Below are 27,011 nucleotides of genomic sequence, written 5' to 3' on the forward strand. Positions count from 1 at the left end.
GCTTACGATTGACAATACACAACACACAGACATCTGTAAGCTGTGATGAGACGCGGTCTGGCTTCCCACAGCGTGACGATGCAGGCTCGTTGCCGGAGGCTGAGCGGGTGAATATCTGGGGGCTGTGACTGTCTCTCTCCTTCTCTTATGCACATCAATAGCCAATGACATGTACAGCCCACAATGGAAGAGCATAGTCTATGGCTCAACTGTGCATCATGTCAATGGCTCTGATATCCTCCATGTCTGTCCATGTCTGTTGTTGATTGAGTGTTAAAGCACTTGTTTTCCTTCTGATGTCAAATTGTTTCATCGGAATTGAACCCATAACCAAACACTCCCCCTACAAAGATGGAGCAAAACACAGAGCAATAAAGACCAGAGCAAAACAATATTTCTTAGAGTGATTTTACATTTTAATCCTGATTACACTGTGCTCAGATTTTGATCGATGTTCCAGCTGGGGCAGAAGGAAGGGGTTGTGTTAATTTGCCATGTCGACGCTCTTCTACACAATCTCTGTCGAGACCAACTGTGTCACAGGTCCACTGAACCACACGGACACCGTCCCGACGCCCCAAACCCGTCCCGACCCAGGCTGTGGCACCTCCCCCTGGGGTCACATGACCAGGATCTGCTTGGCGGAGGTGAAGGGCCCCATGGCGCCGTCGAGGGCCCTGTGGAAGTCCTGGAGCCCGACCTCCTCACAGGCCGGAGCGGAGAGCTGCCCCCCCCGGATCAGAGCGCACAGCTGGGCCACCATCTCCCCTAGAGCGCCCTCGTCTGCGGACGACAAACCAGATGTCACTGGGAGGTTTGCTGGACGCTGGTGGGCGTGACGGGAGACGGGCCGTGCACACAGACTCATGATTGGTTTAATTCTTGCTTTTAGATCATATCAGTCCATATGAACCAGGGGGCAGGAAGAAACTCTTGACAATCAGAACATTACAGTGAATGTGTTTTTCTCTTACCGTGAGCGTGGTCCTTCTTCCACTGCGTGACCCAGAACCCGCGCACCTTCACATCTTTGAAGATCAGCGCACTCTGAGGGAGAGGAGAGGAAACACAGTTATTCCGGTGGGTGTAGCACCACACTGTGGGGAAGCGTCTCTGCAGGGCCTGGACAGCTCGTTAGGACTGAAGGAGGAACGGATGGAAGCCTCACTATAGTGCCTTCACAATAATTAAGTGAATTTCCTAGAGCCACCGAGTCAAAGGCCGGACTTGAATCCTATGGAGAATTCAAACTTTCACCCCGTCGGTGTGCACAGCCAGGAGCCATGGTGGTACAAACACAGCCCTCACAGCCCCGGTGCCCCTCTCCCTCCCACTCACCACGGGCACCGTCACCGGCTTCTTGGCCATGCCCCCGTAGGTCACCATCGTCCCCCTGCTCCTGCGAACACAGAGGGCAGGTCACAGCTCTGAGCAGGGACAGCCGCCCGCGCGCCACGTCGCCCCCACAGCCGTCTTCAATGGCGGCGGGCCGAGGCGAGACGCTTACTGTAAATGGCGCAGCAACTCCGTGGCGCTCTTCCCTCCCACGCCGTTCAGGGCCAGCCGGGGCCGAGGACACTTCTGGAAGGAGAACAAGGGACACGTATATGTGAGTCTGCTCTGAGCCGTGACCCACTCCCACAAGGTAACTGATTGTGAGAACGATGTACCAGCCAGTGAAAGACCCAGACATTCTCATCACATAACAGGACCATTAATACTGCGAGCGTGAAGCCAGTGTCAATCCTTCTCCCACAGATGTGTGTGTGTGTGTGTGTGTAGGTGTGTGGGCCCAGCTTCACTTTCATATTGACAGTACTCTTACAGAGAGCCCACAGTTATGGCAGGAATCTTGTCAGAACTTAACGGGAGGAACAACAAGAGAGTCACTGACAGGAACGCTGTACTGTGGTGTTGCTCCTGAGCGTCTCATTGTGTGAAGCCTGTCTGCAGTCTGCGTCTCAATCGCCCAACATGACTGGCGCTGCAAGGGGGTGGGTCTCAGCCCCGGTCCTGGTGGGCTCCTTAATTAAGGCGTTTTTTCACTACACTGCAGCGACGGAGGAGGAGCGCTGGCTCACCTTGAACAGCTCCTTCATCTCCGGCCTGCGGAGAGCCTCCTCTGTGAGCACGTGGTCCGCGCCCAGAGCCTGCAGCCTCTCGGAGAGGGAGTGGAGCTCAGGCCTGGGAGAGAAGCGAACACACACAGTCAACACCTTCTTCACTCACATACAGATACAAACACACACTGACAAACACACAGACTGTGACTCTCACACACACACACACAGTCAGCCTTCTTCACACACACTTTGCATGTCCTATAACCATCCAAACAGCCCTACTTCACCGAGTTCATCTTAATACATTCTCAGCTGGACGAGTGGCCTTTAACCAGGGGCCTCAGACAACTCCTGGGGGCAACGGAGTCTCTGGCTTTGTCCCAATTACTGAACCGGTCTGATACAGAAGGATAATCAGATGCGAATTGCAAATAATGTTACATGCTGTGAATAAAATAGAGAAGCTTCAAACTATCTCCTGTAAACCTGTGATACAATCACTAATTCAATTCATCACTAATCACTAATGTAAACTGGGTTCCAGCTAGAGCCCCCGTTTTAGCCTGAGGAGGGGGCAACCTCGATTCCTCTCCTACCTGTGTCGGACAACGTTGATGGTGCGGACCCCGCGGGCCGCTGCGATCTGGATGACGGCCTGGCCCACCCCGCTGTTGGCCGCGTTCTGGATCAGGGAGTCTCCTGGGAAGACGGGAGCACAGGGAGTGAAACCCGAGCCCTGGGCACCCGTCTCTGAAGGCAGGGGCGTGAGGGCAGCAGTACCTGGGTTCAGGGTCTCGAAGTCCAGCAGCATCCGGAGGGCGGTGCAGGGATTGACCCCCAGGGTCGCGGCGCTCAGCAGCGGGATGTCATTGGGCACCGCGATCAGGGCCTCTTCAGGGCACACTGCAGCCGTCCTCCACGTGCCTGTCCAAATCACACACACACTGTAATACACATATGTAGTCATATTTTCCATACAATAACGTTATTAATCACATTGTATCGCTGCAGGGGGCTGACAGCCGGCACCACAAACTGATCCCCCCCCGCCACACACAGGCTGTCGCTCAGCCACGAGGTCCAGACCCGCTGGCCAGGCAGTAACGGCGCTGTGGCCCTGTTCCGTACCCCAGCTCACCTAGTCCAGCATCTCTCGGGATCACCCAGTCGCCGGGCTTCAGTGAGGTCACCCGACTACCCACTTCCAGGACCTGGCCGACCCCCTCGTTGCCCCCCACGGCCGGGAGTGCGGGCAGGATGGCGTAGGTGCCTCCACGGGGACAGAAATACTGTTTTATTGGTTTTAGTATTTTACATTTCAATTAAATAAAAACATTCAAAAAAATTTAATACTTGTGATTAATTTTTTTTTTTTAACTATTTCTAAAATCACTTACAATTTTTTAAATCTTAAATTGATTAATTTTAACAAAATACATGAACTCAAATAAACCTGTGCATAAATCAATAAAACAATAAACTTGTGATAAAAGGCAAACTGCCAAACCAACAAAAAAGGTCAAATACATTGAAATTAACTGAAAATGCATCAGATAAATCATAAAACAAATAAAACCAAAACGATCTGATGCATTTAAAATTAAAAACCAAACGGCCAATGTATTTGACAAAATCTCCACAGGGAGAGATACTGTTTTATTGTTTAGAGTATTTTACATTTTACAAATAAAAACATTTCAAATTTTTAATACTTGTGATTAAAAACTTTTTTAAATCAATTCTTAAGATCACTTAAATTTTTTTAAAATCTTTGTGATTTAACGAAAACAAAATACTTAACTTCAAATAAACATGTGCACAAAACAACAAAACAAACGTGATTAAAGCAAAACTGCTACCAACAAAAGGTCAAATACATTGATAATAACTGAAAATGCACTGGACAAAATAAAGAAACAATTAAAAAGGTAAAAATAAAAAACAAACAAAAAAGGTCCAGTGCATTTAAAATTAAATCCAAAACGGACAATGTATTTGACAAAAAGATAGAACAAAACTAAACCAAAAAAACCCTAAACAATTAGTGTTTTAAAAACAACTAAATCTTTAAAAACAGTTAAAATTCATTTTAAAATCAATCATGGGGAGAGGTGTAACGGATAGGGAATGGGTCCATCGAGACAACAGCACAAACACAGCCCGAGCTGAAGAGGAGCCGGGTCTGATCAGCCCACGTCCCGGGAGCCCAGGCCTCACCTTGCACCATGTTTATGTCCGAGGGGTTGATGGGGGCGGCCAGCATCTTCACCAGGACGGCCCTCTCACCCGGAGCACTCAGCTCCATCGTCTCCGTCCTGAGGGAGGAAGAGGACACCCCAGGCCCACAGCAGTCACACACAGCGAACTGCAGTCTGGGATGCGCTTTTACTGCAACTTTCTATTTGTGAACTCATCAGTTCTGCATTAATAACGTCATTTACCGTAGTTTTATCTACGATCAATGTGTGTATCCTAGAGATATTAGGAAAGAAAAACAGACATAAACAATGATGTTTCCATGGGTAAAACGGATCCTGTACATGTAAACTCAAACTGCAGCCTCGTAGCTCTTGCTGCTCGAACTGGAAATGCGCTTCCATTCGGGTTTAACAGATGCATCATTACACAACACGCACTGCACGTCTCATCGGTATTTCTGCAAACCTACTGCAGGCTCATTGTTGTCTGCTCTGGGGTGACGGCTCTACTGCCCATGCACAGCGCACGGGGGGCTGCAGGCGACAGGCAGGGTGGTCGGTGCGGGCCGGAGACGCGCTCTGTCGCTCACCGCAGCACTCGGCCGGGCTCCCCGTGGCTCCGGTACACCAGCGCGGCGCACTGTCGCGGAGAGGCCGAGGAGGAGTGGCGTCCGGGCCGGGCCACGGGCAGGTGTCGGCGGAGCGGGTCCCAGTGAGGAGCAGCGGACATGAACCTGCGCAAGTCCCGCTTGTGAACACCTGTCCTCCGCCACAGCGAGCCCACACACCGCGCAGCCGCCATAGTCTGCGTGTCATGTGATCACAACAACCCTCACATGTCAAACTGAACCAACGCGTCATCGGAGCAGTGACCTATGGGAGAACGGACAAAGACGGGCGCAGCCATCTTTGTTTACGGTACGTTGTGTACCATAAAGGACATATATGTGGTGTTCTTACGTAAAACAATTCGAGCAGAACTCACGAAACGAGGGATCTGTCTACCCGTCTTTCGATCCATCCCTCTATCTAGACTAGAAAAAAAAAAACACATTTGAGTGAATAGCATGAAACCGAGCGTGGCTCTACCAAAATGGCTCCGTAAGTTATCACCACCAGGGTGCGATATAGTCACACACGCACCAGCTAGGGGCAGAGTCCCGATCTCTGCTCTGAATTGAAACTGTATACGGATCATTGCGGTGTGAATGGGCCCTAGATCACCGCCACAGCTATGGTACACTCAGAGTTGTAGATGTAGGTTGATGCCCAGCTTCATGGGGAGTAACTGCAAGCAAGTCAGACCAAAATACCACCAACAACAGATACAAGGATTTTCTATCCAGAGAAACAGAATGAGGGGAGGCTTCAGAGAAGTCATTTTAAGACCATTCCACTTCAGTACAGCGGAAAACCTCCTCTCAGTCCGTGTCCCCCAGCGTGTCACTGGGCCTGGAAATACACTCGTCATGTCTTCTAGGATTGCATCCAAAAGCAGAAAGTAAAACTTGTTGAAACAGCAATTTAGCAGCTGAGCTCACACCCACAAAGCAGGTCAAATACAGGCCATCACTGAGGAAAACATCCGCACATCAGCAGACACACTGACAAAGCACAGGACTGTTGATGTTATAAACAAAACTGATAAAACCTACCAATGAAGCCCAGAGTAGACCGTAAAACCTGGTTCCTTGAAGCAGCTCAGCTGGGATGTTCGACGCATTCTCGTAATCACTGGAACAAGCCGGCACTGGATCTCAACTCCATGTATTCAGACGGTCTGCTGCACACTCTGACACACAGCGCCAGGCCCGTGCAGGCGAGCGAGAGACACGGCAGACGACGCGCTGGTGTAAATACCAGTCCTGTATGTCCCACGGGCAGCAACAGGTAGATATGCAAGCTGTGCCCGGGGGGGGCTGATAAAACGAGTACATTTGTAACGAGCAAAAGGCTCCGCAGGCAAGCGTAAATGAGGAGGGGGAGTTCTCCTTCAGCGCCCCTTATTTCAATCCTGTCACTATGGTGCAAAAGCCCTTCAGGGGCCGAGGAAGTTCATCTACAGCGATCTGATCTGAGTTCTTATGACCAAATTCAGGTCTCTTATTGAGAAAGCCCTCTAGTAGCAAAATCGGTCAACCAAATCAATTCTATAGGCAAGGGCAAGACTGGAAAATGGCTTTCAGTGAAACTGGTTGTAACTTGTAACAAAAGACTACATCACCTGCCTCTCGGGGGCTGTTCAGAGTCAGGAGCAGAAACCCACTCACGGCACCGCACGCGATCAGGTGCTACTGTAATCAACTCCCTTCACACCGGGTTTCAAAGACAAAGACACGATTCATGGTTTTAGGCTTTTATTAATAAAGTCATCAATTTGACAATAAATTACACAATCATGTACACCTTTTATAAACTCTTTTCATTAAAATATATCTTACAAGAACTTTGAAAGAAAATCAGACAGAAAACTTCAAGGGTCGGGTAAAAAAAAAAAAAAAAAAAGGCTGGAGCTCCGGCTGCCCCCCCAGCTTCACGGCACAGGTGACCAGACGGTGCTGGGACTGTGGTTGAACGGCAGCAGCGGAGGGCGATGGGGAAGATATGTAGTGCTTTAATTAGTGGATCTTAATTATTTATATTCTTACAGTGTTAACGACCAACTGGACGATCAAGTCCTGCAACCGCTTGGCTGGAAACTTGTCGGGTAGTTTTTGATCTACAAGCAGCGATTTGTTCTTGACAATGGCATCTCTCGTCATTCAGGTCGGGCCAGCGGAGAGCCAGCAGTCCGCCCCCACGCACGCAGGATCAGAAGGACACTGCAGACGTGCGTCGCATCGGACCAAGGCCTGTTTTGAAAAGCTGGCTTCATCCGCTGTAGTCCACCTCCCGAACACCCCCCTTCTCTGACTGAGAGATGACAGACCCTGGTACTCTGTGCGCCGATACAAAGCACAGAGCTAGAGAAACCGCAAGAGTTGCATCTCGTCAGCTTGCCACAAACAGGGCAGTTTGGCAATGAGGTTCTGATTGGAAGTAGGTGACGTTCCAAAGAGCGCGGCCCATGTAGGCACAGTCGCCGCTTCGGATCGGACTTCCCATCAGCCACGGCATGTTACCAGACACACGGTTGGGGGACGGGGGAGATGTGAAATACAAACGCAGTAAATGGGGGATGCTGACACACACCTCCTCCGATCCAACAGCCTCCGCGAACACCACTTAGCAAGGCAGTGCCACACGGGGCACGTGCCTTAATCTCAGTCACATCTGCGGCGTTTTTAAAACAGCTCTGGTCTGGTAAAGTGTGCATGTTTATGTATGTTACTTTGTGGGTAAAATACCTGTACATCTTACTATGAATCTGGAAAAGCTTCTCAGACTAGGCCATAGGGAAGCTCAGTCCAAACTCCAGTCCTGCGGTCAACAGCTTCGTTTTTGCTGTTGGTTTGTAATAAGTGCTGACATTACTTATCGAGCACCATCATTTAATACCGCCTTAAACAAGGTTCTGTTTAGAACCGAGTTCCTGTCTCTGATTAGAAATAGGACTTTATTTTATTTTGAAAGTTTGGTGCCAAATGTATCATTGTAATATTGTGCCTCTGAAGGCGTCCAAGGGCCGACTACTTGAGATCTGCGGTGCATCTCAGCGTCTAAACTGCAATTCCCAGTCTAAGGACTGACGAAGGACAGGTTTCCTTACACACGAGGCATCATTTCTCCAAAGAGTGAGCAAAGCACCGAGCAATACAACCGCCATGACCAGTATAAACGCCTCTGCGGTTCTGAGAAGATACTGGATAAATGTGCATCGAGCAGCTTTTTATAGAATTACAAAACTCATGTACAATGTAACTATTGTACACAACTTTTAACTGAGAAATATGAAGCACTTTAAATGTGACATATCTATGTGTTCTGGAACACCACGCTAATGCACAGCGGACACTACGAACATTAAGATCGCTGGATCCTGGGAGAAGAACGCCGTCTGTGTGAGGAGGAAAGACCCAGGGAAACCATGTCATCCTCGGTTTAAAAAGGCATTCCCCCAGTCTGAACACGTCGCGGCGAGAATGGAGTCATTACTTTAGCACCGGTCTCCATTTCTGACACGGACACAAATACCAGATTGCTAGCGGCAGATAAAGTAAACAGAGGATTATGCTGTAGTGTTTGTTGGCAGCATTTTGTTCCGCGATCCCCTTCGACAATAAAGAGGTTATTAAAAGAAACACATGGTGTGTTTGGGAGAGTTGTGCAACTGCCAACATTGAGACCCTCCACTGCCGTGTTCGTTTCACAACATTAATCACAGCTCAGAATCACAACGTGACAGAGCTCACCTGGCAGCCTCGCTCTCTGATCTGAGACAAGTGAGGCAGAAACACTCTGTGAATCGGCAATGACCAACTTCACACACACAGCACCCGAGCAGCTCTAAGTGCCGTCCTGGGCTTGTGGATGCCATCATAGCTTTCTGTCCATCAAGTTGTGAAAAAGCACAAGCACTTTAACAGGTATTTCTAAAGAGATGCATCCTTAAATGCAAATCGTACATTCCCATCTGCCATTCGGGTGACTTGCAGAGAACTGAAGGGACAGCAATTAATAACCTGCAGTCGTACAGACTGAAGAGACACGGTCATGGTGGATCTATGAGGACACGAGGAACTGGCCGCGGGGGCGGGAGCCCGATACACGCATCCGCACCGCTGCGAAGGTTTCCAGGGCTGCCTCGAGGAAGGGACCCTAGTGGGTCAGCTGTTGCCAATATAAAGTGCTCCAAAAAACACAGCTAGCAGGGTCAGGAACTATTATTATTATTATTATTAATAGGCCTCAGAGCACATACAAGGGGGCTCTGGAGCTCTGCATCTCCAGTGTGTTTCACAGCACTGCGGCAGCACAAAAACAATGCAGCCCCAGAGGAGCCAGGCCACCGCGTCACCGTCGCCAGAGACCAGCTGAGCCATAACCTGACTGGGGCTCGTGTGTGCAGCTCCGGGTTTACCCACAGATCAGCCAGGTCTCTTCTGAGAGGAGATGACTACACTGCACCTGTCCTCCATGCCCTCCCACCCAAAAAAAAAACATAAAACACTAAATGAACGAACAAAACATTGGATATCCAACCTGCATGCTTCGAATCCAACCTATCCCGTTCCCTAGGACCACATTTTCAGGATTCTTAAGGAGTCTAATCACACCTCTGTCTTTTCCACAAATCCACCTATTAACTGTGATTAAAATCCAGCAGGAAAATTAGGTTTAAAGTTATGCAGATAAAAGTACCCCAGAATCCAAGCGACCGGATCTAAACAGGAAGCTCACGCATGTCCTTGAATGAAGGAGCACGTGGGAGTGATGGAGGATGTGGTGGGGGATTGGACCACGAAACTGCGGCTTTTAAAAATGCCCCCTGCTGCCTGAACGACCTCGTTGGACGCAGATAATAACAGAAGTTATTATTGCCAGAGAGCAGATGCCTTTTCTCCTAGTGGGTCTCATGTGCATGCCTGTAGTGTCGAGAGACAGGGCCAGTCGCGTCGGGGCAGCTCAGCCCACTTCACACCACCACCGTTAAATCAACACGACCTGAATAAACCGCATGAGGAAGGGAAACCTGGAACAGGCTGCCGCTCCGGTCGGGTCTCGCTCTCAGCCGTTAACTTCGTTGCGAGTTTAGCGCGGGAGTAGTGCCATTCCCTGGGAGGTCTCCGTCAGCGTGCCCGTGCGCGAGTGCGAGAGCGTCGGCCTGTCCCAGCGCCCCACCGTCACGTGTCCCAGTTGCACTCTTTGCAGGCGATCTTCACGAGCCTCAGCTCCAGCTCGAAGGCGTCGGGCCGCTCCTGGGGGTTGGCCGCCAGCATCTCCTTGATGAGCTGCTTCATGCTGGCGTTCATGCTGTTCTTCTTCACAGGGATGTGCAGCTCCATCTTGGGGTTCTCCAGCAGTGCCTCACCCACGGGGACGATCTCCGTGCCCTGCTTGACGTAGCTCCCCAGCAGCTCCTTCTTGGTCTCGGTGTCCACGAAGGTGATGCGCTCCAGCATGGCCCAGATGATGATCCCCAGGGCGAAGATGTCCGCTTTGGCCGTGTAGTGGCCCTCCCACACCTCGGGGGCCATGTAGAAGTCCGTGCCACAGGCGGTGGACAGGAAGCACTTGTTGACGTTGGCCGGCTCCTCAGGGTTGAGCCCGGAGGACGAGCACACTTTGCTCAGGCCGAAGTCCACCACCTTGAGCGTGGGCTCGGGGGCGCCGGCAGGGGTGCGGCTCTGCAAGACCAGGATGTTGTCGGGCTTCAGGTCGCGGTGGATAATCTGGTTCTTGTGCAGGAAGGCCAGCGCGCTGCCCAGCTGCAGCATGAAGCTGGTGTTGGTCTTGCGGCTGGGCTTGCGCGAGAGCAGGTAGGCATTCATGTCGCCGCCGTCGCAGAAGTCCATGACGAACCACAGGTAGTAAGCACAGCGGGGGTCGAAGGCGATCTCTCCCTTCAGAGAGGTTTCCACCAGCTGTAAAACAGAGAGGGAGAGGAGGTCCCAGTGTGAATCCACAGCACCCTTCCTCTCACAGCTGCACAGTGACATCCCACCCCTGAGCACAAGCAGCCCGACTGCTACTGCTGTCTGGCAGCAATTACACAAACGAACAACAAGTGTGGCGCTCAATCTGTAACCTCCAAACAGGCAGAATTAAATCTGAATCTGAATTAAATGCACAAAAACTATTTAAAAACAGATGAATGGTCATGTTTTAAATCTATATACCACTGTACAGTGTTATTAATATAAGCCATTTCATCTGTGCGGTTCACTAAGGCTTATTAACACAATATATGTAATGATTGTGCTATTAATGCACTCGAATGTCCTGGAGAGTGGGAGTAGTATCGGCAGAGCATCTAAAATCTGAGAACGCAGCTGGGGATGGATCAAATGAAAATGAAAAGTGTCGACAGATGGCCGTGCCAGTTGCTATGACCAGAAACTGAAAGAGCACAAAGTTTTGGATTCAAATGCAGCAGGTATGCAAAACAATACGACCGAACATTTACTACAGGAAAGCTCCTTTGTTCTGTTACAGGACTTATCCATCTATATAGTTACCCGATTTTAATAACAGTTGTACACCCAGCATAAAGGCTTTGTATTTCTCTTGGCCATTGCAAGTTTACCAGAGAAACACTTCCTTATTTGCGGCAAGAGAGAGGAATCTGACCTTTTTTTCGACAGGTTTATTTTCTATTTCAGGTAACTCTTTCATAGGCAATTAAGTACAATTATTATTACAACTTACATCTGTACTGCTACAGTAGCAGTTTCTTATAGTAAATATCTGACACTATTCTCTGTCTAATCCGGCACAGAACGACTTCCACAGGGTCGGCCCGGTGCGTGACGGAGAAGTGGCGGCGAAGGGAAGGGGACGGAGGGCAAACCTCGAGGTAGAGCGAGGAGCTGGAGCCGTGGCTCATCCTCTGCATGAGGCCGTCGCGCTGCAGGATGCACTCCTCCAGGTGGATGATGTTGGGGTGCTGGCTCTGGATGCTGCTCAGGGCCCAGAACTCCCTCAGCGCCAGCTCCACGTTCTCCGGGGCGTGGCAGCGGATCTTCTTCACGGCCACGCGGACCCCCGTCTTCTTCACCAGCGCCTCGTACACCACCCCGTAGCTGCCCCGGCCCACCTGCTGCACCAGCTCGTACTTGGGCTGGCTGCTCACCATCCTTTCGCCACCCCGCACTCTGGACCAGAGAGAGAGAGGGTTACTCCTTCATCTGTCACCCCAAACCACAGCCACTGACCCAAGAACTGGGGAAGCTGCTTTGAAAAACTTTAAAATGTCCCCACTGCCCTTTTGTCCCTGTTTTGGTGTTTGCAAAAGCTTTCAAATACTTTTCTGAAGTCCTTTTCAGAACAGCTGAAGATTGAAATGAATGAGAGAAAATCTGAATCCCTATTATAACATCCATCTCGGCTCATTTTAAATCAGCCCTACTGCTCAGTGTGGGAAAGCAACTCCTACCATCAGTTTTCCTTCGTTTAATCGGCCGTTCTTTATTATGAATCATTTCATGTCAAGGTAAGTATTGACCTTGCCTTGGGGGTGGGGGGGGTATTGATTACGAGTTTAATGCGTTCATCTCAAATGGAGCTGCACCGCTTGCTTTCATCTTGCTGTACAGCTGCAGCCTGGCTGATCCATCCAGAGGCTGCAGGTCTGTCAGTTGCCTGATAAATAACCGTAATAGGGACAGAAAACGAAGCAATACTGCTGCTTAATGAATATGAGCAGCTGTAAAATATATGTAGCTAAATAGTGCGTATAATTGTTGGCACACACTTGTATCTCCACTGACATTGGCCAGCATTAGCAGTCTGCTGTAGCGCAGGAGTTAGAAACACGCACTTTACACCTGCTTTACAACGGCTGTCACTGAAACACATCGGGCTCTGCGATGAACAGCGCGAACCGCCTCTCAGCCGAGCCAACATGGCCGCGCCTTCCAGCTGCTCTTCACTTTGATAACGAGTCGGGCGACGGTAACGGGTGTCGCTCGGCCGAAACACACAGCACTTCGGGATGGCGACGTCCCCGTCCACAGCAATGGCGCGGTCACATGACGTGCTGGCTAATGGAGGACAGCCCGGCTGCCCGCCTGCTGTGCTGAACAACACCTGCCGAACCGCCCGCAGCCTGATGGATGACCGAGGGAGCAGCACCGCGAACACCGCACCGCAAACCCAGAGCACGGGCTGCGCACGCACCGCACCACGCGTTACAATGACACACAGCGCTGTGTCAGCACGGTTCAGCTGCCAGAACTGGCCGCACTGTGTTGTTGTGACACATGCCTGTGGACACCGTGTCGCAGAGCACAAACACACACAGCACAGAGTCAGTACACACACACACAAACACACACACAGAGAGCACAGAGTCAGTACACACACACACACACACACACACACACACACACACACACACACAGAGCACAGTCAGTACACACACACAGAGAGAGCACAGAGTCAGTACACACACACACAGAGCACAGAGTCAGTACACACACACACAGAGTCAGTACACACACCGACACACAGAGCACAGAGTCAGTACACACACACAGAGAGCAGAGTCAGTACACACACACACAGATAGAGCACAGTCAGTACACACACAAGAGCACAGAGTCAGTACACACACACAGAGCACAGAGTCAGTACACACACACAGAGAGCACAGAGCAGAGTCAGTACACACACACACACACACACAGAGCACAGAGTCAGTACACACACACACACACAGAGCACAGAGTCAGTACACACACACACACAGAGTCAGTACACACACACACACACAGAGCACAGAGTCAGTACACACACACAGAGCACAGAGTCAGTACACACACACAGAGCACAGAGTCAGTACACACACACAGAGCACAGAGTCAGTACACACACACACACAGAGCACAGAGAGCCAGTACACACACACAGAGAGCAGAGTCAGTACACACACACACACACACACACACAGAGCACAGAGTCAGTACACACACACACAGATAGAGCACAGTCAGTACACACACAAGAGCAGAGTCAGTACACACACACACACAGAGCACAGAGTCAGTACACACACACACAGCACAGAGCAGAGTCAGTACACACACACACACCACAGAGCAGAGTCAGTACACACACACACACACACACACAGAGCACAGAGTCAGTACACACACACACACACACACAGAGCACAGAGTCAGTACACACACACACAGAGCACAGAGTCAGTACACACACACACAGAGCGCCAGTGCACACATACAGAGAGCAGAGTCAGTACACACACACACACACACACAGAGCACAGAGTCAGTACACACACACAGATAGAGCACAGTCAGTACACACACACAGATAGAGCACAGTCAGTACACACACACAGATAGAGCACAGTCAGTACACACACAAGAGCACAGAGTCAGTACACACACACACAGAGCACAGAGTCAGTACACACACACACACACACACACAGTCAGTACACACACACAGAGCCAGTACACACACACAGAGAGCAGAGTCAGTACACACACACAGAGAGCAGAGTCAGTACACACACACACACACACACAGCACAGAGTCAGTACACACACACACACACAGAGCACAGAGTCAGTACACACACGCACACAGAGCACAGAGTCAGTACACACACACAGAGAGCCAGTACACACACACAGAGAGCAGAGTCAGTACACACACACAGAGAGCAGTCAGTACACACACACACACAGAGCACAGAGTCAGTACACACAGACAGATAGAGCACAGAGTCAGTACACACAGACAGATAGAGCACAGAGTCAGTACACACAGACAGATAGAGCACAGAGTCAGTACACACACACACACACACACACACACAGAGAGCACAGTCAGTACACACACACAGATAGAGCACAGTCAGTACACACACACAGATAGAGCACAGAGTCAGTACACACACAAGAGCACAGAGTCAGTACACACACACAGAGCACAGAGTCAGTACACACACACAGAGCACAGAGTCAGTACACACACACACACACAGCACAGAGTCAGTACACACACACAGCACAGAGCAGAGTCAGTACACACACACACACACACACACACACAGAGCACAGAGTCAGTACACACACACACACACACACAGAGCACAGAGTCAGTACACACACACACAGAGCACAGAGTCAGTACACACACACACAGAGCGCCAGTGCACACACACAGAGAGCAGAGTCAGTACACACACACACACACACACAGAGCACAGAGTCAGTACACACACACAGAGAGCAGAGTCAGTACACACACACAGAGAGCAGAGTCAGTACACACACACAGATAGAGCACAGTCAGTACACACACACAGATAGAGCACAGTCAGTACACACACAAGAGCACAGAGTCAGTACACACACACACAGAGCACAGAGTCAGTACACACACACACACACACACACACACACACACACACAGTCAGTACACACACACAGAGCCAGTACACACACACAGAGAGCAGAGTCAGTACACACACACACACAGCACAGAGTCAGTACACACACACACACACAGAGCACAGAGTCAGTACACACACACAGAGAGCCAGTACACACACACAGAGAGCAGAGTCAGTACACACACACAGAGAGCAGTCAGTACACACACACACACAGAGCACAGAGTCAGTACACACAGACAGATAGAGCACAGAGTCAGTACACACAGACAGATAGAGCACAGAGTCAGTACACACAGACACACACACACACACAGAGAGCACAGTCAGTACACACACACAGATAGAGCACAGTCAGTACACACACACAGATAGAGCACAGAGTCAGTACACACACAAGAGCACAGAGTCAGTACACACACACACACACAGAGCACAGAGTCAGTACACACACACAGAGCACAGAGTCAGTACACACACACAGAGAGCACAGAGTCAGTACACACACACAGAGCACAGAGTCAGTACACACACACAGAGCACAGAGTCAGTACACACACACACACACAGCACAGAGTCAGTACACACACACAGAGTCAGTACACACACACACACAGAGCACAGAGTCAGTACACACACACAGAGCAGTCAGTACACACACACAGAGCAGTCAGTACACACACACAGCACAGAGTCAGTACACACACACAGAGAGCAGAGTCAGTACACACACACAGAGAGCAGAGTCAGTACACACACACACACAGAGCACAGAGTCAGTACACACAGACAGATAGAGCACAGAGTCAGTACACACACACACACACACAGAGAGCAGAGTCAGTACACACACACAGATAGAGCACAGTCAGTACACACACACAGATAGAGCACAGAGTCAGTACACACACAAGAGCACAGAGTCAGTACACACACACACAGAGCACAGAGTCAGTACACACACACAGAGAGCACAGAGTCAGTACACACACACAGAGCACAGAGTCAGTACACACACACAGAGCACAGAGTCAGTACACACACACACACACAGCACAGAGTCAGTACACACACACACACAGAGCACAGAGTCAGTACACACACACAGAGCAGTCAGTACACACACAGAGCAGTCAGTACACACACAGAGCACAGAGTCAGTACACACACACACAGCACAGAGTCAGTACACACACACACACACACAGCACAGAGTCAGTACACACACACAGCACAGAGTCAGTACACACACACACAGAGCACAGAGTCAGTACACACACACACACAGAGCACAGAGTCAGTACACACACACACACAGAGCACAGAGTCAGTACACACACACACACACAGAGCACAGAGTCAGTACACACACACAGAGAGCAGTCAGTACACACACACAGATAGAGCACAGTCAGTACACACACACAGAGCAGTCAGTACACACACAGAGCAGTCAGTACACACACACAGAGCACAGAGTCAGTACACACACACAGAGCAGAGTCAGTACACACACACACACACACACAGAGCACAGAGTCAGTACACACACACACACACACAGAGCACAGAGTCAGTACACACACACTGAGCACAGAGTCAGTACACACACACACACACACACACACACACTGAGCACAGAGTCAGTACACACACACACACACACAGCACAGAGTCAGTACACACACACAGCACAGAGTCAGTACACACACACAGAGCACAGAGTCAGTACACACGCACAGAGCACAGAGTCAGTACACACACACAGAGCACAGAGTCAGTACACACACACAGAGCACAGAGTCAGTACACACACACAGCACAGAGTCAGTACACACACACACACAGAGCACAGAGTCAGTACACACACACACACACACGGAGCAGAGTCAGTACACACACACACACACACGGAGCAGAGTCAGTACACACACACACACACACACTGAGCACAGAGTCAGTACACACACACACACACACACAGAGCACAGAGTCAGTACACACACACAGAGCACAGAGTCAGTACACACACACAGAGCACAGAGCACAGAGTCAGTACACACACACACACAGAGCACAGAGAGCCAGTACACACACACAGAGAGCAGAGTCAGTACACACACACACACACACACACACAGAGCACAGAGTCAGTACACACACACACAGATAGAGCACAGTCAGTACACACACAAGAGCAGAGTCAGTACACACACACACACAGAGCACAGAGTCAGTACACACACACACAGCACAGAGCAGAGTCAGTACACACACACACAGCACAGAGCAGAGTCAGTACACACACACACACACACACACAGAGCACAGAGTCAGTACACACACACACACACACACAGAGCACAGAGTCAGTACACACACACACAGAGCACAGAGTCAGTACACACACACACAGAGCGCCAGTGCACACATACAGAGAGCAGAGTCAGTACACACACACACACACACACAGAGCACAGAGTCAGTACACACACACAGAGAGCAGAGTCAGTACACACACACAGAGAGCAGAGTCAGTACACACACACAGATAGAGCACAGTCAGTACACACACACAGATAGAGCACAGTCAGTACACACACAAGAGCACAGAGTCAGTACACACACACACAGAGCACAGAGTCAGTACACACACACACACACACACACACACACACAGTCAGTACACACACACAGAGCCAGTACACACACACAGAGAGCAGAGTCAGTACACACACACAGAGAGCAGAGTCAGTACACACACACACACACACACAGCACAGAGTCAGTACACACACACACACACAGAGCACAGAGTCAGTACACACACACAGAGAGCCAGTACACACACACAGAGAGCAGAGTCAGTACACACACACAGAGAGCAGAGTCAGTACACACACACAGAGAGCAGTCAGTACACACACACACACAGAGCACAGAGTCAGTACACACAGACAGATAGAGCACAGAGTCAGTACACACAGACAGATAGAGCACAGAGTCAGTACACACACACACACACACACACACACACACAGAGAGCACAGTCAGTACACACACACAGATAGAGCACAGTCAGTACACACACACAGATAGAGCACAGAGTCAGTACACACACAAGAGCACAGAGTCAGTACACACACACACACACAGAGCACAGAGTCAGTACACACACACAGAGCACAGAGTCAGTACACACACACACAGAGCACAGAGTCAGTACACACACACACACACACAGTCAGTACACACACACAGAGCCAGTACACACACACAGAGAGCAGAGTCAGTACACACACACACAGCACAGAGTCAGTACACACACACACACACAGAGCACAGAGTCAGTACACACACGCACACAGAGCACAGAGTCAGTACACACACGCACACAGAGCACAGAGTCAGTACACACACACAGAGAGCCAGTACACACACACAGAGAGCAGAGTCAGTACACACACACAGAGAGCAGTCAGTACACACACACACACAGAGCACAGAGTCAGTACACACAGACAGATAGAGCACAGAGTCAGTACACACAGACAGATAGAGCACAGAGTCAGTACACACAGACAGATAGAGCACAGAGTCAGTACACACACACACACACACACACACACAGAGAGCACAGTCAGTACACACACACAGATAGAGCACAGTCAGTACACACACACAGATAGAGCACAGAGTCAGTACACACACAAGAGCACAGAGTCAGTACACACACACAGAGCACAGAGTCAGTACACACACACAGAGCACAGAGTCAGTACACACACACAGAGCACAGAGTCAGTACACACACACAGAGCACAGAGTCAGTACACACACACACACACAGCACAGAGTCAGTACACACACACAGCACAGAGCAGAGTCAGTACACACACACACACACACACACAGAGCACAGAGTCAGTACACACACACACACACACACAGAGCACAGAGTCAGTACACACACACACAGAGCACAGAGTCAGTACACACACACACAGAGCGCCAGTGCACACACACAGAGAGCAGAGTCAGTACACACACACACACACACACAGAGCACAGAGTCAGTACACACACACAGAGAGCAGAGTCAGTACACACACACAGAGAGCAGAGTCAGTACACACACACAGATAGAGCACAGTCAGTACACACACACAGATAGAGCACAGTCAGTACACACACAAGAGCACAGAGTCAGTACACACACACACAGAGCACAGAGTCAGTACACACACACACACACACACACACACACACACACACACACAGTCAGTACACACACACAGAGCCAGTACACACACACAGAGAGCAGAGTCAGTACACACACACACACACACACACAGCACAGAGTCAGTACACACACACACACACACAGAGCACAGAGTCAGTACACACACGCACACAGAGCACAGAGTCAGTACACACACACAGAGAGCCAGTACACACACACAGAGAGCAGAGTCAGTACACACACACAGAGAGCAGTCAGTACACACACACACACAGAGCACAGAGTCAGTACACACAGACAGATAGAGCACAGAGTCAGTACACACAGACAGATAGAGCACAGAGTCAGTACACACACACACACACACACACACAGAGAGCACAGTCAGTACACACACACAGATAGAGCACAGTCAGTACACACACACAGATAGAGCACAGAGTCAGTACACACACAAGAGCACAGAGTCAGTACACACACACACACACAGAGCACAGAGTCAGTACACACACACAGAGCACAGAGTCAGTACACACACACAGAGCACAGAGTCAGTACACACACACACACACAGCACAGAGTCAGTACACACACACAGAGCAGTCAGTACACACACAGAGCAGTCAGTACACACACACAGAGCAGTCAGTACACACACACAGCACAGAGTCAGTACACACACACAGAGAGCAGAGTCAGTACACACACACACACAGAGCACAGAGTCAGTACACACAGACAGATAGAGCACAGAGTCAGTACACACACACACACACACAGAGAGCAGAGTCAGTACACACACACAGATAGAGCACAGTCAGTACACACACACAGATAGAGCACAGAGTCAGTACACACACAAGAGCACAGAGTCAGTACACACACACAGAGAGCACAGAGTCAGTACACACACACAGAGCACAGAGTCAGTACACACACACACACAGCACAGAGTCAGTACACACACACACACAGAGCACAGAGTCAGTACACACACACAGAGCAGTCAGTACACACACAGAGCACAGAGTCAGTACACACACACACAGCACAGAGTCAGTACACACACACACACACAGCACAGAGTCAGTACACACACACAGCACAGAGTCAGTACACACACACACAGAGCACAGAGTCAGTACACACACACACACAGAGCACAGAGTCAGTACACACACACACAGAGCACAGAGTCAGTACACACACACACACACAGAGCACAGAGTCAGTACACACACACAGAGAGCAGTCAGTACACACACACAGATAGAGCACAGTCAGTACACACACACAGAGCAGTCAGTACACACACACAGAGCACAGAGTCAGTACACACACACAGAGCAGAGTCAGTACACACACACACACACACACACACAGAGCACAGAGTCAGTACACACACACACACACACACAGAGCACAGAGTCAGTACACACACACTGAGCACAGAGTCAGTACACACACACACACACACACACACTGAGCACAGAGTCAGTACACACACAGCACAGAGTCAGTACACACACACACACACACAGCACAGAGTCAGTACACACACACACAGAGCACAGAGTCAGTACACACACACAGAGCACAGAGTCAGTACACACACACAGAGCACAGAGTCAGTACACACACACAGCACAGAGTCAGTACACACACACAGCACAGAGTCAGTACACACACACAGCACAGAGTCAGTACACACACACACACAGAGCACAGAGTCAGTACACACACACACAGAGCACAGAGTCAGTACACACACACACACACACGGAGCAGAGTCAGTACACACACACACACACACGGAGCAGAGAGTCAGTACACACACACACACACAGAGCACAGAGTCAGTACACACACACAGCACAGAGTCAGTACACACACACAGCACAGAGTCAGTACACACACACAGCACAGAGTCAGTACACACACACACACAGAGCACAGAGTCAGTACACACACACACACACACAGAGCACAGAGTCAGTACACACACACACACACATGGAGCAGAGTCAGTACACACACACACACACTGAGCACAGAGTCAGTACACACACACACACACACACACACACTGAGCACAGAGTCAGTACACACACACACACACACAAGAGCACAGAGTCAGTACACACACACACAAGAGCACAGAGTCAGTACACACACACACACACACACACAAGAGCACAGAGTCAGTACACACACACACACGAGCACAGTCAGTACACACACACACACACACACACACACAGAGCACAGAGTCAGTACACACACACACACTGAGCACAGAGTCAGTACACACACAAGAGCACAGAGTCAGTACACACACAAGAGCACAGAGTCAGTACACACACACACACACACACACACAGCACAGAGTCAGTACACACACACACACTGAGCACAGAGTCAGTACACACACACAGATAGAGCACAGAGTCAGTACACACACACAGATAGAGCACAGAGTCAGTACACACACACAGATAGAGCACAGAGTCAGTACACACACACAGATAGAGCACAGAGTCAGTACACACACAAGAGCACAGAGTCAGTACACACACACACACACACAGCACAGAGTCAGTACACACACACACAGCACAGAGTCAGTACACATACACACACACACAGAGCACAGAGTCAGTACACACACACACAGAGCACAGAGTCAGTACACACACACTGAGCACAGAGTCAGTACACACACACACAGAGCACAGAGTCAGTACACACACACTGAGCACAGAGTCAGTACACACACACTGAGCACAGAGTCAGTACACACACACACACACACACACACACTGAGCACAGAGTCAGTACACACACACACACACACAGAGCACAGAGTCAGTACACACACACAGAGCACAGTCAGTACACACACACAGAGCAGAGTCAGTACACACACACAGAGCACAGAGTCAGTACACACACACAGCACAGAGTCAGTACACACACACAGCACAGAGCACAGAGTCAGTACACACACACAGAGCACAGAGTCAGTACACACACACACAGAGCACAGAGTCAGTACACACACACACACACGGAGCAGAGTCAGTACACACACACACACACGGAGCAGAGTCAGTACACACACACACACACACACACAAGAGCACAGAGTCAGTACACACACACACACACACACACACGAGCACAGAGTCAGTACACACACACACACACACAAGAGCACAGAGTCAGTACACACACACACACACACAAGAGCACAGAGTCAGTACACACACACACACACACAAGAGCACAGAGTCAGTACACACACACACACACACACACACAAGAGCACAGAGTCAGTACACACACACACACACACAAGAGCACAGAGTCAGTACACACACACACACACACACAGCACAGAGTCAGTACACACACACACACACACAGCACAGAGTCAGTACACACACACACACTGAGCACAGAGTCAGTACACACACACAGATAGAGCACAGTCAGTACACACACAGAGCACAGAGTCAGTACACACACACAGAGCACAGAATCAGTACACACACACACAGAGCACAGAGTCAGTACACACACACACACACGGAGCAGAGTCAGTACACACACACACACACACACTGAGCACAGAGTCAGTACACACACACACACAGATAGAGCACAGAGTCAGTACACACACAAGAGCACAGAGTCAGTACACACACACACACACACCACAGAGTCAGTACACACACACACAGACACAGCACAGAGTCAGTACACACACACACACACTGAGCACAGAGTCAGTACACACACACAGATAGAGCACAGTCAGTACACACACAAGAGCACAGAGTCAGTACACACACACACACACAGAGCACAGAGTCAGTACACACACACAGAGCACAGAGTCAGTACACACACACAGAGCACAGAGTCAGTACACACACACAGAGCACAGAGTCAGTACACACACACACACACACAGAGCACAGAGTCAGTACACACACACACACACACACGGAGCAGAGTCAGTACACACACACACACACACACACGGAGCAGAGTCAGTACACACACACACACACACTGAGCACAGAGTCAGTACACACACACACACACACACACACACACTGAGCACAGAGTCAGCACACACACACACACACACACAAGAGCACAGAGTCAGTACACACACACACACACACAAGAGCACAGAGTCAGTACACACACACACACTGAGCACAGAGTCAGTACACACACAAGAGCACAGAGTCAGTACACACACAAGAGCACAGAGTCAGTACACACACACACACACACAGCACAGAGTCAGTACACACACACACAGACACAGCACAGAGTCAGTACACACACACACACTGAGCACAGAGTCAGTACACACACACGAGCACAGAGTCAGTACACACACACGAGCACAGAGTCAGTACACACACACGAGCACAGAGTCAGTACACACACACACACACACACACAGCACAGAGTCAGTACACACACACACACACACACTGAGCACAGAGTCAGTACACACACACAGATAGAGCACAGAGTCAGTACACACACAGATAGAGCACAGAGTCAGTACACACACACAGATAGAGCACAGAGTCAGTACACACACAGATAGAGCACAGAGTCAGTACACACACACGTGCAATCCCACCGCGTCGAGCCCGGAGCTTTTCAATAGCGGGTCCCATTGAGGGACTCGGCGCCGGGGCGTCGCTGGCAGTGCGGATCCCACACGCTGACAGCTCTCCGGGGGAAGGGGCCGAGGTGCGCTCCGCTGCACGGCAGCCAATATCGCGGTCCTTGATGGGCACAAGCCGCCCGGCGCAGCGTATTCACGGCCACTGAGGACAGAGGGAGGCGGACAATGCGCGGCTCCACACTGGCGCTATTGTCGTCCACCCCCTGCTCTGCTCCCCGCACGACAACAGCCTGCCCGCACGGCTCTCCCGGCGGCGGGGCAGAGCGACAGGACCCGGCCGCACGGCGACGCAGACGGAGAGCAGCGAGATCCCGCCGGCCTTACCTGTCGAAGGGCTGTCTCGTCACGGCCGCCGCGGCGCCCGTCGCTCCGCGGGTCGAGATGCTGCGGCAGCCATTACATTACAGCTGTGCGCAGGGCTGGCGGACCGCACATGCGCAGAGGCGGGCAGCCGCACGGAGACGAGGAGGAGGCTGCGCTGATGGCGGCACACAGAGCGGACCGCAGCCGAACAGACGCCCGCTGACGGTGATCCAGCCCCGCAGACACCCCCAATGGAGACCCGGGCTCAAACCCGAGCGGGCTCTGGGACCGGACCGCTGTCTTGGGGGCGCAGGGGAGGCCGGCTGGCTCGGGCCAAGTATGAACCCCAAACCCGAACTGCGCCGGCGGTGCCGAGCCGTCTTGCCGGGGGGGGCGCCGTTACAGTGCGATGTCACACCGGCCCGGACACTCCTCACAGTGACACACAGGAGTGAATATCCAGAGTGAGACACACAGGAGTGAATATCCATAGAGTGAGACACACAGGAGTGAATATCCAGAGTGAGACACACCGGAGTGAATATTCATGCATTGCGCGAGACGCCAAGGAGAGTGAATATTCATAAGGTGAGACACACAGGAGTGAATATTTATAGGGTGAGACACCGAGAAGGTGTTTAAACCCAACAGGTACACAAACCCTGTGTATAAAAACAGCAAAGACCGTCACTTCTGAAACTGGAAATATTGTAGAAATACTATTAAAATATTGTTTACACTTAGTGACACTAGTGAGATCCCCGTATACATTTGATGGAGTGAAAGATTCTCTTAATGTTGTATCTAGCAATAACATACAATATCAGAAACCATGACTCAGTTTTACTCTATGTACAACATATAATGTGAATAAATACTGTAATACACACTAATTATATATATTTAATTTATTTATTTAATTTATTTATTACAAACCCTTAACATTGTATAAGAATCTGTAAACTTATGTCCCAAAGTGCGTCGATGATTAAGTTGTGTTTATTAAAAAAAGACAACAGGTATGAACTATTTTAATATTGACATACTTTTATTAACTAGAAAGCAAATGTTGGATGTTTAAACACTACGAAACATCTTGGTCACAGTATTGTTTGTAATGCATGCTTCAAATAATAAAACAAAAAACAGAATGAAATTTAAAAAACCCAAATCACAAAACCCCACCTGGTTCCGGTTGACACGTGGGCAATTAAGAGTCCAAAAAGAAAAAAACCCTAAAGTGAGAGTTTCACACATAAACCTTTGGCTTATAGCAGTAAACATAGCTACATTCTTCGGTCACATTATATACAATCTTTTGATTTATATTAGGCATTTTACACCAATAGAACGCACACCACCAACTCAATGTCTAATTTAAAAACAAACATAAAAGACACAAAAAAAAAGCACAGACACGTACACGAGGGCCTCTGTGCAAGTCATACGTGTTCCTAAGTTGTGCTTAATATGTAACCCTGAGTGTTGTTGAAAATGAAGATGATTATAGGATTGTGTGGCTCCTTATGAAAACAATACAGTTAAATGCACTTTATGTATACCCGAGAACACTCTATATTATATAGTGTAGGTAACTGTACTACTTTTTCATGAAGTGCGTTATACAAGCAGAGGGTAAAAGGGCACAGCTGGCTTCTCTCGTCCTGCAATTTAAGGGCATCATACCATAGAGAAACTCAAATACTACGACAGACCAGATTTGGATTCTGTTCCTTCCAACTTTTAGTTCAGACAAAATAAATACAGCACAGCAGGACTGCCCTTACCCAAACTGATTCATCTATTGGAGTAAAAAAAATTAAAATAAATCCCCTCTATTCCAAGCATGGGCATTCCCCTCTCATTTTGTAAACAATGGCGATTATTCCAGGACAGAGAACACAAGCGCTCCACTACGCTTTGGCATTGTAAGGGTCTCTCTCTCCAGCACGTCTTCCCAGACCCCAAAATGACTGCGGCACAAGTGTGCAGGGCCAAGGACAACAAACCCAGCGGCTCGTTTTCAAAACCTTTTCAAGAGTAAGAGTATACACCTTGAAAATAAAACTGATTTACCCGCTGAAATACAAAAAAAGTTACAAAGACTGAAATGGTTGAAAATAGTTCCTCGCGTTATATCTGTAGAGGGTTGTCTTCCCTTAAAAACTGATACGAGAGGCTGGATGTGCTAAAAGCAGACTCGGATTTAGGATTTGCTGGTGACAAGTTGTGCCGACACTGGTGTCAGTTTTCCACATTACAGGGAGAGGAGATTTGCGAGCCAAATCGATTTGTGAGCCAGGAGTGTCACCTAATCCCCTAATCCCTAAAAGTAGAACAAAGTACAAATTCAACTTTCGTGGTCGAATCATTCCCTATATCATTATATATATGGCAGTACGAGAGTAATTCTTACCAGCCAGAAGTAATTACCATAAAAGCCTCAAGGAGAAGAAGCATT

The 27,011-nt window shown here is 49.7% G+C and overlaps 2 protein-coding genes across 4 annotated transcripts; both read right to left on the reverse strand.

Annotated features, from left to right (window-relative positions):
• Nucleotides 1-394: 394 nt before the first annotated feature.
• mecr (mitochondrial trans-2-enoyl-CoA reductase) lies at nt 395-5,087 on the reverse strand. Of its 3 annotated transcripts, none has more exons than XM_066717735.1 (10): nt 4,852-5,087; nt 4,281-4,378; nt 3,202-3,333; nt 2,844-2,987; nt 2,660-2,762; nt 2,082-2,184; nt 1,508-1,581; nt 1,339-1,399; nt 975-1,047; nt 395-783 (listed from the first exon to the last, which is right to left on the reverse strand). In XM_066717735.1, the coding sequence occupies exons 1-10, from the start codon at nt 5,061-5,063 to the stop codon at nt 620-622; spliced, it is 1,164 nt and encodes a 387-aa protein (XP_066573832.1). In that variant the 5' UTR covers nt 5,064-5,087; the 3' UTR covers nt 395-619. The 3 variants fall into 3 exon arrangements, with proteins under 3 accessions (XP_066573832.1, XP_066573833.1, XP_066573834.1); XM_066717736.1 differs by lacking the exon at nt 4,852-5,087 and adding an exon at nt 4,732-4,847; XM_066717737.1 differs by lacking the exon at nt 4,852-5,087 and adding an exon at nt 4,732-4,847 and having other exon boundaries at nt 4,281-4,535.
• A 1,514-nt stretch (nt 5,088-6,601) lies between these two features.
• On the reverse strand, nt 6,602-25,019 carry pdik1l (PDLIM1 interacting kinase 1 like). The gene is made up of 3 exons (XM_066717738.1): nt 24,572-25,019; nt 11,712-12,015; nt 6,602-10,785 (listed from the first exon to the last, which is right to left on the reverse strand). The coding sequence occupies exons 2-3, from the start codon at nt 11,994-11,996 to the stop codon at nt 10,045-10,047; spliced, it is 1,026 nt and encodes a 341-aa protein (XP_066573835.1). The 5' UTR covers nt 11,997-12,015; nt 24,572-25,019; the 3' UTR covers nt 6,602-10,044.
• Nucleotides 25,020-27,011: the final 1,992 nt, after the last annotated feature.

This window comes from Amia ocellicauda, chromosome 11 (genome assembly GCF_036373705.1).
Source record: "Amia ocellicauda isolate fAmiCal2 chromosome 11, fAmiCal2.hap1, whole genome shotgun sequence".
NCBI lineage: Eukaryota > Metazoa > Chordata > Actinopteri > Amiiformes > Amiidae > Amia > Amia ocellicauda.